General features: G+C 41.2%; 1 protein-coding gene across 1 annotated transcript in view; it reads left to right on the forward strand.

Moving 5' to 3' along the window:
• Positions 1–9,347: 9,347 nt before the first annotated feature.
• LOC100966545 (olfactory receptor 1J2-like) overlaps positions 9,348–16,539 on the forward strand; it is a 12,491-nt gene continuing 5,299 nt past the window's right edge. Inside the window, exon 1 of the mRNA XM_003785410.2 lies at positions 9,348–9,844. Within this exon, the coding sequence (XP_003785458.2) occupies positions 9,348–9,844 (497 nt within the window). The remainder of the gene's footprint in view (positions 9,845–16,539) is intronic.

Here is a 16,539-nt window from a genome sequence, read left to right on the forward strand (position 1 = left end):
TAGTATAAGGCGGATATTAGTTTTCTTTGAATTATCCGAGAGTTCTCTGAGAGTGAGATCTGTTTTTGCTCTCCATTTCTTTTGATCTTTGCACTCCTGGGCTTCTTCAAAAGCTTTGTCTTCAGTATCGGAGATCCTTTCTTCTGCCTGTTGCATTCTGTTATGGAGGGATTCCACTGTGTCTTTCAGATCCTTGAGGGCTGCAACCTCTTGTCTCAGTGTTTCAAAATCTTTGATCATTTTATCTTTGAAATCATTGAGTTCTTGAGACATCTTTTGAATAATTCCTTGAGATAGCTTTTGAATAATTTCTTGAGAAATCTTTTGAATAATTTCTTGAACTCCTAATTCCTTCCTTTCTTCCATTCTGTTAATCTTATATGCTATCCACATTCTGAACTCGATTTCTGACATCACAGCCATTTGCTTGTGGATGAGGTCTTCAATTGTGTCTGCCCCATTTTCCCTTGAAGGAGTTGATCTACTCTGGTTATTCGATTTGCCAGAGTTTTTCCGCTGATTCTGCCCCATGCTGAGTTTATCTTGTTTGGAGGCCTTATCAGAACCATTCAGTTGGTGGCTCCTTCTAGTTGCCCAGAGAGACAGGCAGAGCGTGTCTGTTGTCTTCTCCCAGTTCTTGGGTGCTAGGGCAGCTGGGGTACAGTGGAATGGCAGCAGCTGCATGAGAGTGTGCATGCCCGGATTAGATCTCGTTCAGCCTGCCGGGATGAGAGGCCAGCACAAGCCAGATCAGTCCTAATTTGGCCACTCTGGGGCAACTGGTGGAACAGGGGAACTGTAGTGGCTAGATCAGTCCTAGTTCAGCACCCTGGAGCAGCCAGGGGGTGGGGAATGGCAGCGGTAGTGCAGGGTATGCGAGCAACCAGATCAGTCCTAGTTCAGCCCTGCCAGAGTAGCTGGGGGGGAGCAGAGGACTCCTTCACCATCGCCCATTGGACACGTGCAGCACTAGCAAGCCGATGTGTGCCCTCCCAGCGCGGGAGCCAGGAGCAGGGAACTCCTCCACCTCCGTCTGTGGGACGTACGTGGCTCTAGCAAACAGTTCTGGACCTGCCCAGAGTGTCTAGCCTAGCAAGCAGTTCTAGGCCCACCCAGCTTGGGAGCCTGGAGTGGGGTATTCCTCCCCGGCCCCCGTGTGGTGTGCGTGTCTCTAGCAAGCTGTTTTGAGTCTACCTGGAATGGAGAACTCCTCCACCACTGCCCGTGGAATGCCTGTGGCACTAGCAAGCAGTTCTGGGCCTGCCCAGAGCAGGAGCCTGGGGCAGGGATCTCCTCTGCCACCCGTGAGGCATGCGACTCTAGCAAGCAGTTTTGGGCCTGCCCAGTTCCATGAGGGCAAAGGGACCCACCCAGCAAATGGGTTAGTCTGGGAAGGTTAATACCTCCTTCCCCACCCTCCACCCAGTCACTCGTAATCCCCTAGGTCTGTGACCCTATTCACTCCAGTAGGCCACTGCTCCTGGGGTTTACGACTGGCAAAATCAGCCAGAAATCTGAGTTGGGCAGGGGGGCCTTGCGTGTTTAAATTAGGCTTCTGTCCAGCTAGATTTCTCTGCAAGTCAGAGGTTGCATTCAGCTCTGGGCAGCAGACAAATAGCTGTTTACACTCAGGTTTCAATTCTAGCCTCTGCCCGCCCACTGCCTTTGTCTCAGCAGTGTTAGACCCTGGGGGCTGGTGCTTTACTTAGGAAAGTTCTCTGTGTTTTGCCTGTGGCTGCTGTCCAGAACCTCTGTTTGCCCAGAGAGATGTGGCTGGAATGGGGTCAGTTTGCAGCTCAGGATGCCACTCTTGCTGTATTGGCATCCCCTGAGCCAATTTTCTTCTCCTCACGCCTGTGCCACAGTCAACACAGAATAGCACCAGCCCTTTCCCCTTCCACTTCTCCCAAGGAGATGCCCAAGAATCTGGATTCCATAGGTAACAAACCTCCAGACCTTGGAGTGGGTGGGTGGGGACTCCTCGGAGTTCAATGTTGCAGGTGGGGAATATATATAGTTTTATACAGTTTCACAGTTTTATGCCTGGCCGGAGGGTGCCATGGCATGCCAGCAGGGGTAGGAGGTCCAGTTTTTAGGGGGTCTCTCCCATGGGATAGAGTGGGAGGAAGTTTGAACTCTCCTCACTTGTTTGCTTGGAGTAAACTGTGAGCCTTTGTTGTGGGGGAGGGCACTCCCATCCACTTGGTGGTGGATTTTGTACCTTTTGGTTGTATTTTTAGGGTCGTAGCTTGCCTCAGGAAGGTTGAAGTGTGCTATTCAATCTTCTCTTTTGGCTCTGCTCCAAATCATCAGCTAACTTGCTAAACTTCTGTCCCTCAAGCCTCCTTCTGGACGGGAGCTTCTGTAAAAAGCTGGCTGCAGTCCACCATCTTGGCTCCGCCTCAAAATATATTCCTTGAGTATACAAATGAGAGTGAGAAATTTTCAGAAACCCGCTCTATTTGGGTTGGCAAAAATAAAGATGAGACACAAAATTAAGTGGAGGAGATAGCATTTTACTCACCATTTCTTTCAAATTCATTCATTTACCCATCCATAAGAAGTTTGCATAACTTTCATTCTTACTCCCTCTTAGCCCCTGAACACCAGCTAAACCATTTACCAATAACAAAGATCTACTCAGATTCTCACCTCAGGCCATTTACACAAAGATAGCACCAGGTGTTCTAGGCATAAGCTTTCTGAGCTAGGAGGATTTTCCTCTACCCTCTACTATAGCCCTTCAGAGCCAACCGGATCAACTTAGAGTGGAACGGAAGTCGATTTTCACCCTCCAAAAACACATGTAGCCAATCTATCTTCACAAGGATTGAAGATCAACCAAAGTCAGGAATTCTTTCCCTCCTCTTCAATTTGTTGTATAGACTGCCTCATGAGGCCCTAGGTGTGAGCTGTGGTAAAGACATCAAAGGCACATGGTTAGATGTCTCGGGGGCCAGACTACCTGTTTCTGAAATTTACTGAAAAGTCTGAGGTCAAGGGGTTTTATCTGGTGAGGGCCTTCTTGTCAGTAGGGACTCTCTGCAGAGTCCCAAAACCTCTCATGGCATCATAGAGTGAGGGGCTTAGTGTGTAACTCAAGTCTCTCTTCCACTTCTCATAAAGCCACCAGCCCTACTACCTTGACAACCTATTAAACATGAAGGAATTAATCCAATCAACCCAATCACCTCTTCGAGGCCTCACCTCTCAAGTCACCCACTTTGAGAATTAAGCTTCAACATAAGTTTTGGAGGGGACATATATTCAAACCATCGCATAAGCTTTGCCGTATCTACCTTCCCTTAAACTCAGATATCAAAAAGGCCAAATAAACCCTCAGACATTACCTCAAACTACAAATACTTTTTTTATTTGTCTTACATATATTACCCCTATGAATCACAAAAGGCATAACAAATGACTATTTTCTTCAAAAGATCAATTTTCTGGATATTAAAGCTTTTCAATTTTGAGTTTTTCAATTCTGAATTCTGTGTGTCAACTCTTTTTTTCTATTGGTTAGTTTGTTTTCTTCATGTTTTTTTGTTTGGTTTTCCTTTTCTACCCCTTTTCATTTGTCCCTCTCTTCCTCCCCTTCTTCCTTCCTTTTTTCCCTTGGAAACTATTTTTTTTGATAGAACCATGCCTAAGTTCATTCACAAAACAATAGAATCTCAAAAAAGGGTATATGTCTTGGCTCATCCCCTTTTTCATTTCATAATGGTCACCACAGAGAAGAAACACAGATTTGCTTTCTTTGGGCCACCTAGTGGGTAGGGTCCAACATGATCTCTTTGAGTGGGAAATGACTCTGCCTAAATTCCCAGAGGCCAGCCAATCACATGGCTTTCTATTTAGACATGGGTGTAGCCAGTATTGTCAACTGACTGATTTTCAACTTCAACCCCAGATTTGCAACTTCCCTGGGGTTTATCCCATGCCCACGTGTAACTAAGTCAGGGACAGAAGAGGATAGAACAGAAAGGAGACTGAGGGTGCCTTGAGATCCTTCTCTGTGGGCTCATCCTCTGAGGTTGCCAGGATGATTATGCTCCTAAAGGACACCTTTCCTAGAGGAATTGAGGGAACATTGGGCAATCAATTCCCGTTTGATGGATGTCTTTAAATTAAAACCCTGCAAATTACAGGTTCTACTCCCTACCCACTAGGGACCTCTTCTTGGCTAGTTATTCTCTTCCATTCATATATCTGGGGCTGGCAAACAGGATGAGAGTTAGAGCTGGTGGCTTCTCTTTCTGATCCCTGAGAAGTGTCTGGCATCTTGGAAGCTGGATTTTAGGTCCCATCAGGAGGACCTTAAGACAAACTTACTCAGCAAACAACAGACCATAAATGCAGGCAAGGTCAGCATTGGGAATAAAATGGGTATTTTTTTCTCTCAGCAATAGATTGGATTCTCAATAGGTAAAGCAGAATCAGATGGTAAAATTCAGCATGGAGGAAGAGAGAGAGAGTGAAAAAAATAGAAGAAAGGAATAGGGGCACCTGAAGTGATGGAAGAATGCAGGTGTAGAGACAGAAGGGTGAGGACTGAGTGAGGAGGAATGAGAGAGAAAAATAAAGTGAAGGGATACACAGGATGACAGAATGAGAGAAAGAAGAGAAAAGTGAGAAAAGTGGGTGAAGAGAATAAAACAGGAATGTGATTCTTCTGCCTTGAATCCTGACATAGAATCTGAACAGCACAGAATCCAGGCATTTCAATCTTGTGTAGATGTTTCAAGGAGTCTAGGGAGGGTCTCTTACACTTCTCAGTTGTCTCCTCATTGGCTATAAATCCCCAACTGCCAAGTTAGGGATCATTTTTTTCATGATGACAAACAGTATTCAGGACAGCACTCCAATACAGTGCCTTCTGTGTAGTGGGTTTCAAGGGTCCAGTTGTTGAATGCATGTAACTTCTGAGAAGAAATATCTCTTCAAAGGTCACTTATATAGTTGCTCACCTCTCCCTCTGTAGGATATATTTAGATAAGTTCTCAGTTCTGGAGCAGTAGGAGGGTATTTGAAGCTGAAAAGAAAGATGGAGGTAAGAAGGGTCACTGAAGGAGGAAAGGTGTGGGAGGCTAGGAGCAGGGTAGGCAAAGTCATTTCTTTACATCTTGCCACAGACACAGTCACCCCCCTGCCTTTGGCTGTGAGTCCTGGCAGGCTGCCGACGGACAAACACTTGGGGCCTCATCCTGCTCATCCCCAAATAAGTCTGGACACAGGCACTGCACTCAGCTTCTGGTGCCAGAACATGAGCTACTCCTGTGAGAACAAGCCTCTCTCCTGAGTTTCCTGTTAGAGTTCCCTCCCAACAGGTAAATAGCATCTTCCTGTTTCTCATCTGCCTGAATGATAGTCCCACTAGTAGAATGCTCATTTCTCCTGTTCAACTACATGTTCTATATTGCTGCTCCTTGTTTGCCATCTATATTTTTGCCAGGAAATTCTACACTGAATTCTACATGTTTGTCCAAGGAACTAAAACCTAACGTCCAGCAAAGGAATTGATATGGATCCTTTTCTTCTGGCTACAAAAGAGTGTCAATTCCTCTGATGCTTCTTTGGGTAGATTTTCATTTTGTCTTTAATTGAAGCAGGAAGGGAACCAACATTTACTGAGCACTCTGCAGCACTAGGGGCTTTGCACATGTCATCTCATCTCCTGTCTTTCTGAGATTCACAAAAGTTAAGAAATCTGCTATGGGACAAACATGCCATTATCAAACTATGAGTATGAGCCCGATCTCTCTTATTCCAAAACCTGTGGATTTGTCTCTAGTCCCACAGTGACTTCAAGGCGAGAGAGAGAGAATGAATGCTTAACTTCTCCAGTACAAAAAGGAGGAAATTTAAGCCTAGCACTTTTAACTTTGTGTTTACTGACCTATCTCAATATGTATGTCAGAATTAGGAAGACTTTGGGAATTGGGACAAGGTCTATGCAGTTAGATTTAAAAATTGTGAGATTTGAAACTGTTACCAGTTTGTATTCTTCCACTGGATTATTTCTCTTGGCTAGAACCCTACATTATATTAATAGGAAAGACCCCTCTCCTTTTGTCTACTTCTTCTTCTTCTTGTTTTTAGAGACAGAGTCTCATTTTATCACCCTCAGTAGAGTGCCATTGCGTTACAGCTCACAGCAACCTCCAGCTCTTGGGCTTAGGAAATTCTCTTGCCTCAGCCTCCAGAGTTGCTGGGACTACAGACGCCCACCACAACACCTGGCTATTTTTAGTTGCAGTTTGGCCAGGGAGGTGTTCAAACCTGCTACCCTTAGTATATGGGGCCGGTGTCCTACTCACTGAGCCACAAGCACTGCCCTTGTCTACTTATTCTTATCAAAGGAAAGGGTAATATTAAAAATTTGTAGGAGAAGGTGTGGATTAGAGTCTCCTCTATAATTAATGACAAATGTTTCTAATGAGATAGTAACCACATTTCTCCACTTGTTAGGTAGACATTAGCTCTGTTGAGTGATTGAGTTTTTTTAAAAAAAATTCAGATTAATGTGAGGGTACAAACAGCTAGGTTACAATGTTTGCATTTGTTAGATAGAGTCCCTCACCCAAGAGGTATGCCATATACCCTTACATTGTGCCCATTAAGTGGGAGCACACAAATCTCTCTTCCCCTCTCTCTCCTCTCTCATTCTCCCTCCCCTCAACTTGAATTGAACTGAATTTTTCTCTTGTGTGGGTATGTATTAGATCACCTACTGGCTTCATATTCATATTATTGGATACTTGTTTTCCATTCTTGTGATACATTGCTAAGAAAAATGTGATTAAACTCCATCCTGGTTAATACAAAAGATGTAAAGTCTCCATCTTTCTTATGACTGAATAGTATTCCATGTTATACATATACCACAGTTTGTTAATCCATTCCTGGTTTGGTGGGCATTTAGGCTGTTTCCACATTTGGGCCATTGCAAATTGAGCTGCGATAAACAATCTAGTGCAAATGTCCTTATGGTAAAATGATTTTTTTTCTTCTGGGTAGATGCTTAGTAATTGATTTTTTTTTTTTAATGAAAGGTGAAAGTTGGGAAAGGACACACAGGTTTTGTTGCCTCCTGGTAACCAGGTAACCAGAATATTTGGATATAGTAAAGTCTTTCCAATGCTGATGTATCAGTTTTCTAGTATTGCTCTGACAATTTCACAAACTCAGTGGCTTAAAAATACTCCACAAATTTATAATTTTCCAGTTCTGGAAGTCAAGAAGTCTGATCTGGACCTTACTGGGTTAACCGAAATGTTGGCTTTCCTTCCAGAGGTTCTAGAGCAGAGTCTGTTTCCTTGCCTTTTCCAGCTCCAGAGGCCACTTATGTTCCTCAGCTTATCTCCTTCCATATTCTAAGGTAGCAGCGTGACATCTTTTGCTATCTGTCTGACTCTGATTCTTCTGCCTCCACTTTCATATTTAAGGGCTCATGATTATATTGAACCAACAAAGACAATCCAGGATAATCTCCTATTTTAAAGTCATCTAATTAACAAATTTAATTCCTTCAATCTTAATTCTCCCTTTTCATGCACCGTAACATTTTGATAGATTATGGAGATTAGGACATGGACTATTCTCTTTTGGGTCATTATTCTGCTTACTACAATTGACATGCAGGTGTTGTGTTTTAATGTTAGAAGAGAACTCAAGAGGATGATGAAAACTTGGGGAACAACTAACATCTCACTTCTTTTGGCAACCCTTGATAAGATCCTCTATAATTTGTTATGAGATAAATGCTATTATGTTGCCTATGCAGGATAGAGAGCTGAATTGTTAAAGAATTAGAAAATGAGTAGATCTCTCATTTGATCCCACAATCCCATTACTATCTACCCAGAAGAAAAATCATTTTATCATAAGGACATCTGTACTAGAATGTTTATAGCAGCTCAATTCACAATCACAAAGTTGTGGAAACAATCCAAGTGCCCACCGACCCATGAATAAATTAATAAATTATAGTGTATGTTTACCATGGAATACTATTAAGCCATTAATATGAAGGAAACTTTACATCTTTTGTATTTACCTGGATGGATCTGAAGAACATTCTTCTTAGTAAAGAGTCTCAAGACTGAAAAAGCAGACACCCCATTTTCCCAATACTCATTTGAAACTAGTAGATGAACAACTACAGGCCCACTCAAGGGAAAAAAAGCAATTAAATTCAAGAAGAAGGGAGGGGGAAAGAAAGGAAAGGGAATTTATTTGGTAAGCTTCCACCTATAAGGTACAATGTAGGCATATAGAGCATATGTCTTGGGTGAAAGACTCAACTATAACTTGGACTTTTTACCTTACAAATACAGACAATGTAGCCTGATTGAATGTATCCTTATGATAATAATAAAAAATTAGAAACATGTCTTTTGAATATAATTTTAGATGTTATTGAGTGGTCACTTAAGCTGTTCTATGTTAGCAGTAGACTAAAGGATAAATGAATCTACCTAAAATATTTTGTGGAAGCCAGACTGTATTTGCCTTCTCATCACAATGTGAGATCACAGGAAAACCACAGCCAATGGAAGATGACAGCAGGAAGATAACCTGAACTCTGAATGACATTAGATGGAAATCTGCCTTTAGGGAAATTAAAATAGAGAAGTCAGTAAGAGTTATGGGGGAGACCAAAAAGAATGAGAATGTCAAAGAGACACAGGTTTTGCAGGGATCTGTAAGCCATATTAGGGTTTTACACTTACCTTAAGGATCAGTGGGAATCTTTTTGGAATTTTTAATTAGGGAAAGTCATATTGAAATATAGGTTTTTAAGAAAGATTTCTGGCTACAGTAGAGAAAATGGATTCATACGATCCAGAATTTCTTAGGGATCCTCCACTTGATTAAAATAAATAAAAATGCATACATAGTAATGACTATTCCTTAAGCAATATAATTCTTTGCATCTTTTTATTTAGAAAGGCAACCTCTCTGAAAGTAACAATGGATGCTGAAGTCAGATCTTCTAATAATTGCTGTGCCATGACTAATGATTTGGTCTACTCACCACAGAAACTTCTTGGGGCAATGACATGGCTGAAACACCTTTGTCCACACTCTAGTCCCCAGTGTCACAGGTGTAAGAATTCTATTTTGACAGTGAACTAAGAGATTGTGCCTCTTATTAGCATTTGACTCAACAATAAGTTTTGTAATTTCCTTTTGTACCAACATACAGTGAAAAATATGAGAAACAGGTTAAGTTTTCCACTTTCTGAAATAAACATTTATATTTTTAATCAACTTCTAAAAATGATTATTCTAGAGTCCCTAATATTCTCAACCACTCTTCATCTTCATCAGAGGAGAAGAGCATGAGGCCTGAGAACCAGAGCAGCGTGTCCGAGTTCCTCCTCCTGGGGCTCCCCATCCGGCCAGAGCAGCGGGGCGTGTTCTTCCTCCTGTTCCTGGGCATGTACCTGACCACGGTGCTGGGGAACCTGCTCATCATCCTGCTCATCCGGCTAGACGCTCGCCTCCACACCCCCATGTACTTCTTCCTCAGCCACTTGGCCCTCACTGACGTCTCTTTTTCATCTGTCACTGTCCCAAAGATGTTAATTACTATGCAAACCCAGGACCAATCCATCCCCTATGCAGGGTGCATAGCACAGATGTATTTTTTCATATTTTTTACTGACCTGGACAGTTTCCTTATTACATCAATGGCATATGACCGCTATGTTGCCATCTGTCACCCTCTCCACTATACCACCATCATGAGGGAAGAGCTGTGCACCTTACTAGTGGCTCTATCCTGGATCCTGTCCTGTGCCAGCTCCCTTTCCCACACCCTTCTCCTGACCAGGCTGTCCTTCTGTGCTGCTAATGCCATCCCCCACTTCTTCTGTGACCTCGCTGCCCTGCTCAAACTGTCCTGCTCCGACATCTTCCTCAATGAGCTGGTAGTGTTTACAGTAGGGGTGGTGGTCATTACTCTGCCATTCTTGTGTATCCTGGTATCTTATGGTTACATTGGGGCCACCATCCTGAGGGTCCCTTCAACCAAAGGGATCTGCAAAGCATTGTCCACATGTGGGTCCCATCTCTCTGTGGTGTCTCTGTACTATGGGGCAATATTTGGACAATACTTTTTCCCATCATTTAGTAATTCCATTGACAAGGACATTATTGTGGCTCTCATGTACACAGTGGTCACACCTATGTTGAACCCTTTCATCTATAGCCTTAGGAACAGGGACATGAAAAAGGCCCTTGGGAAACTCTGCAATAGAGCAGCATTTTTCTCACAGTGACGTGTGACTTTTTCAAAAATCAGAATCTCATTTTGGTTGATCTAATTCATTTTATTTTCCATTCAAATGTGTCTCAAACCTTTATGTCCTCAAGTCTTATGCCAAATGATGGAATGTTAGATGTATTTGGTAAATATTCATTGACCATCATTTCATTGTCTTATTAACTAAGTTTTTCTTTGTAAATAGCTTTTGATATATGAATGCCAAATTAATTTTATTACTTATTTCTCCAATTTGGGGGGCATAAATAATACAATAATACACAGTTTTTTCCCCTTATTTGAGATTTTCAGGGACACATATATTTTTGGTCCATACTCCTAGACTTTAACATAATACAGAATATAAAGAATTAGCCATACATTTTATTAACACTATTCTTTCTCATGAAGACTAAGTAGATTTTCTTTTTGTCTTTATGGGTCTACTGAACTAAAAAAAAAAAAATCCAAACTTCCTACCACTTATATAAGAGGAAACATATTCTCTGTCCACAGTGTAAAAAGATACGACAACTCTGAAGATTGAGGGAGCTGTAGACTAAGACTTCCCCAGAGACCCCTCCCTTCTTTGCCAGTGCTGTATGTTTGATATTACTTATTTCTTATATTTGATCTTCAATGAAAGAATGTTTCATACTGGCCTCCTTTGAAATATGAGCAAAATAGAGTTCCTTGAAGACTAGGGCATATTCACAGGTTCTATAAAACTCTAAAAAACATATTTTCGTATTTTTGAACTAACTGAAATAATTATTTCACACAAAATTCACATTAAATTGTACATTGGGTATAAAGTACTAAATGATTTCAGAAAATCCCCTCAAAGGGATACTAAAGTTCTTGGCAACAAATTGAACAATTTTACATGATTTCATTCACTCGTAAAAGGCCTCGTGCAACTTGCCATGTTTTGTGACATAGCCCGTGAGAATGCATTTGTCTTGAATCCAATCCATGCTATCATTACTTTTTTACTGCAATCTTTACCTCCCTTCTTCTCCCCCACATTTGCCCTATGTAAAATGCAATGCATTTACCTAGTTTTATACATAAAGATAAGACTAACTAGTCTACAGCAAGTTAATGATATGACATCGAAGCCTGTGGTGATGGCTTTAACTAGAATCTGTTTGAGATGTGAGAATAGAAAATTTCTTGCCTGGTGAAGGAGTTCGGTATTTGATATACATACATGGGATATTGCAATAGCAACTTTTCATTGTTATCTATTCAATTTCATTCCATAACTGTTGACGTAGGCTATAAGGGAGTGAAAACAATCTAGCTTTGTTCCCTCCCTTTCCACAGAGTTCATCTGGACTTCCACTGTTCATGTATCTCACAGGCATTTTCACAGTTGAGTTCTTTCCAAAAGAGCACAACACAAGAGACTAAGGGACAAAGACAGTGAAGCCCATTACAGTTCATGCTTTTGGAGACATTAAAGTGGGCTTGATCAGACAACCAACAAACAAAAGATATGACTTCAGGGCATTACTTGGTCTTTAATAAAGTGTTACAGTAAATTTTTATGTGAATTTAACTGGAGATTGACTAAAAATTTTAAAATGTTAAGTACATATGTATGTATTTATATGCATATAAGTAGAAATGCAAATATGGTCACAATAAATTATAGAAAGAGAAAGACACAAAATATGATCAAATAAATCTCACTCGTGTAAACATATATGTTTATGAATAACAGTCATTTCAGAAGAATAAAAAGTAAATAATGAAAGCGTGAGGTACTTTGACTTTCTCCTTTGTTTTCATGTTCATGTTATTTGGATTTCCATCATGAATTAATTTTATAAGCAGCAAACCAAAAAGGAATTTCCATTTAGGAGGAAAATCTCTTTTATATTTCAAACTACTAGGTAGGGCAAAACAGGAATCTCACAGGGGATGCCTTCACCCAACTCCTTTTGGGCTTACAATCATGGGGCATACACCCTGACACTCTTCCTAAGGACAGACTTTCCTCAAGGTTTACTATTAGAATCATTCGCCTCAGAATCACCTGGCTCCAAACCTCATGAATGAGTACCCCTGGAGGGGAAGCCAGCACCTACATCTTTAACAAGATCCTCAGGTGATTCTGGTCAATATCAGAGTTTAGGGAACACTGCCATACAACATCTGTCCTGGAGAGAGTGAGAGAAAAATGGAGCAATTAATCCATGTCTCTAAGCAAAAGCCTGGGGTTCTGTCTCCTTGAGTTCTCTTCCTGGTAGATAGAGTCTTCATATCTTCCTTTCTGAAGCTGGTGAATTGAAGACAGTAAGCTCCAGGCTCATGGTTCTTCTCTCTGATCGCAGTGAGAGATCCCAGACCAGTGGAGTTGTAGGCTGACTCTGGTTTCTGGGTCTTCTAGAAAGACTCTGCTAGGAAACCAGCCCATGCTACCAGGAGCTAAATAACTGAAGCATAGTTCCCAGCAGCACTTGGTATCCTTTATCAGCGTGTGTGTGTGTGTGTGTGTGTGTGTGTGTGTGTGTCTGTGCGCATGCGCACACACTCACAGGTGCTCAGCACTTCTCTGTGTTCTTGCAGAAGTCACTTCTCCTTCCCAGTCTTTAAAGACAGAGATACAGCAATCACTACAGGCCAATGACTTTCACACCTTTAACCCCAAGACTTAGGGGAGATCAGGAACAGAGCCAGCAGCCTGTACAAATTACAGGCCACATCCTCAAATCTAGGCAGGGATCCCATCTCAGCACTCATTTTCTAGGTAGCAGAATGTGTGCTTATTTAGCACACACAGTGTTAACCAGACCTCTCTACTGTTTCTCTCCAAAGTCCTTGATCATCCCCTCACTCTTCTTTAGGCAGCACTGTTACTTTTACCTGAAAGTATGTTAAAAGGACATTTCTAGCTAGGGAGTTTTGGTTCCTTTCTTCCTTTAATCAGCCCAATATTGCATCTCCTTATTAGAACCTACTCAATGATTACCTGCCTGTAATCCCTAGTGCAGTCCCATACTTTCGTCAAAGGCATTGCATCCCCAGGAGAGATCTATGACCACATTTACTTCTGCTTGTGTTGTAGTAAGATACGACATTGTGTGTCTTCCCTAGAGATCTTTGCACTTTATATTTAATGGAAGCAATGTCTTCTCAATGTCATTTATGAGTGAGGTGTTTTGTATACATTACTTTATTTAAATTTTACTAAAATTCATGGACTATGTTGACCAACTAGTTCCAATTTAGTACTGAGTACATGTAGTGTTTGTTCTTTCATTCTTGAGATACTTCTTTTAGGAGAATAGTCTCCAATTCTATCCAGGTTGTTACTGAAGATATTAGATCACCATCTTTCTAATGGCCAAATAGTATTCCATGTATACATATACCACATTTATTTATCCATTCAAGAATTAGTGGGTATTTGGGTTATTTCTACATCTTTGCAATGGTGGATTATACTGCTATAAACATTCAAGTGCAAGTTTATTTTTTCATATAAAATGTCTTTTTTTACTTTTGATAAACACCTAGTAGTGGGATTGCAGGATCAAATGGTCTAAAGTAGGTCTAAAAGTAGGTCTACTTTTAGTTCTTTGAAAAATCTCCATAGCATTTTACGTAGAGGTTAAACTAGTTTGCAGTCTCTCCAACAGTGTATGAGTGTTCCTTTTGCTACGGATCCATTCCAGCCTCTGTCGCTTTGTGTCTTTATGATGTAAGCCATTCTCACTGAGATTAAGTGATATCTCAGTGTGGTTTTGGCTTGTATTTCCCTGATAATTACAGATGTTGAGCATTTTTTCATGTGTTTGTTGGTCCTTAATCATCTGTATTAGAAAAATTTCTATTCGTGTCTCTTGTCCAATTTTTGTATATTCTCCTTTTTAGCCCTTTATCAGATGTGTAGCATTCAAATATCTTCTCCCATTCTGTAGGTTGTCTATTTTGCTTTGTTGGTTGTGTCCTTGGGTATACAGAAACTTTTTACCTTGATAGGGTCCCATTTATTTATTTTTGTTCTATTTAGACATAAAGATCCAACAAGTTTTAAACCGGGTTTAATCCCATCCCAAAGTGTGACTAAGTCAGAGACAGAAAAGGGTAAGGCAGAAGAGAGACTAAGAGTGCCTTGAGATCCTGACCCATAAGCACATTTTTTTTTTTTAACATTCCCAGGACAAATATTCTCCCAAAGAATACCTTTCCTAGAGGAATTGAGGCAAAATTGGCCAATTAATTCAAGTCTAATGGATGTCCTTAACTGAAGATTACAAGTTCTACTCCCTAACCCCCAGGGTTCTCTTTTTGGCTAGTTATTCTATGCAATTCATTTAAATGGGACTGGCAAACAGGATTAAGAGTCGAGCTTGTAGTTTCTCTTTTTGATGCCTAAAAAAATGTCTGAGATCTCAGAAGCTGGTTTTTGGTCCTATAAAGAAGATCTTAAAACACATCCACCAAACATCAGACCATAAATGCAGGCACAGTCAGTATTGGGGTTGAAAGGGGGTATTACAGACTCTCAATAATAGACAGATTTATAAATAGACACAGAAGAGGCAGAATCAGAAGGTAAAATTTGGCCTGGGGAAGAGAGATAGAGAAAGTAACCAAATAGAGAGGCAGAGAAAGAGAAAGACAAAGAGGAGAAGAAGAAAACAGAAGTACAGGGAGTGATGGAAGAATGCAGGTATAGAGAAGGAAGGGTGAGGATTAAGTGAAGAGAAAGGCAAGAATGAGGGAGAGGGAAATAAAGTGAAGGGGTAAACAGGATGACAGAATGAGAGAAAGAGGCAAAAAGAGGAGAAAGTGTATGAAGACAGAGAGACATACCTTGAATCCTGACATAGAATCTGAACAGCACAGAATCCAGGCATTCCAAACTTATGGAGATGTTTCAATCAGGAGTTTGGGAAGGATCTCTTATACTCCCAAGATGTCTCCTCATTGGCTATAAAAATTTCCCAGCTGCCAACATTAGGGATCCTTTTTCCTTGATGACAAGCAGTATTCCTCTCTGTTGAGCTAGCACAACACTCTAGTACAGTGCCTTCTGTGTGATCCATTTCAAGGGTCCAGTTGTGAATGAATGTATGTGATTTCTAAGGACAAATATCTCTCCAAAGAATCACTTATTTAGTCCCTGATGTCTGTATAGACATTATTCAGGTTAAGTTGTAACCTCTGGAGCAGTAGAAGGGTACTTGAAGCTGAAAAGAAAGATGGAGGCAAGAAGAGTCACTGAAGGAGGAAAGGTGTAGGAGGCCGGGAACGGGGTAAGCAAAGTCATTTGTTTACATCTTGCTGCAGATGCAGTTACCCTCTTGCCTTTGACTGTGAGTCCTGGCAGGCTGCTGAAGGACCTGCACTTGGTGCCTCATAAAGCATCCCACTCATCCTCAAATACGTTCTGGGCTCAGGCACCACACTCAGCTGCTGGTGCCGAACATGAGCTACTCCTGTGACAACAAGCCTCTCTCCTGAGTTTCCTGTTTGGGCTCCCTCCCTGGTAAGTAGCACCTTCCTGTTCCTCATCTGCCTAGATGACAATCCCACCCGTAGAATGCTCATTTCCCCTGTTCACTATGCGTTCTATATTGCTGCTCCTTGGTTGCCATCTAGGTTTTTGCCATGATTTCTACTCTGAATTTTACATGTTTGTCCAAGGAACTAAAACCCAGCATCCAGCAAAGGAATTAATATGGATTTTTCTTCTGAGTGCAAAAGAATGTCATTGCCTCTGCTCCCTCTCCAGGTAGATTTTTGTTTTGTCTTTGAGGCTGGAAGGGAACCAACATTTACTGAGCACTCTGCAAGCACTTTACAAAAACCTTGTGGGATGAAATTGGAGGGGCATGGGGAGGTCTTGGTGTGTGACACACCTTTTGGGGGCAGGACACAATTATAAGAGGGACTTTACCCAACAAATGAAACCAATGTAACCTGGTTCTTTGTACCCTCAATGAATCCCCAACAGTAAAAAAAAAAAAGAAAGAAAAAAGATCCTCATCTTTCTGGGGATTCACAAAAGTGAAGAAATCTGCTATGAGACAATTATACTATGATCAAACTATGATTATGAGTCCAACCTCTCATTCCAAAACCTATGGATTTTTCTCTAGTCTCACAGTGGCTTTCAAGGGGTGTGTGTGAGAGAGAGAGAAAGAGAAGAGAAAGAATGCCTCACTCCTCTGATAGCACTAGGAAAGGAGAAAATTTGAACCTAACACATTTCATTCTGTGTTTACTGACCTGTTTCAATATGTATG

The sequence above is a fragment of the Otolemur garnettii genome, unplaced genomic scaffold (assembly GCF_000181295.1).
Source record: "Otolemur garnettii isolate 467f Iridium unplaced genomic scaffold, OtoGar3 scaffold00014, whole genome shotgun sequence".
In the NCBI taxonomy this organism is placed as follows: Eukaryota; Metazoa; Chordata; class Mammalia; order Primates; family Galagidae; genus Otolemur; species Otolemur garnettii.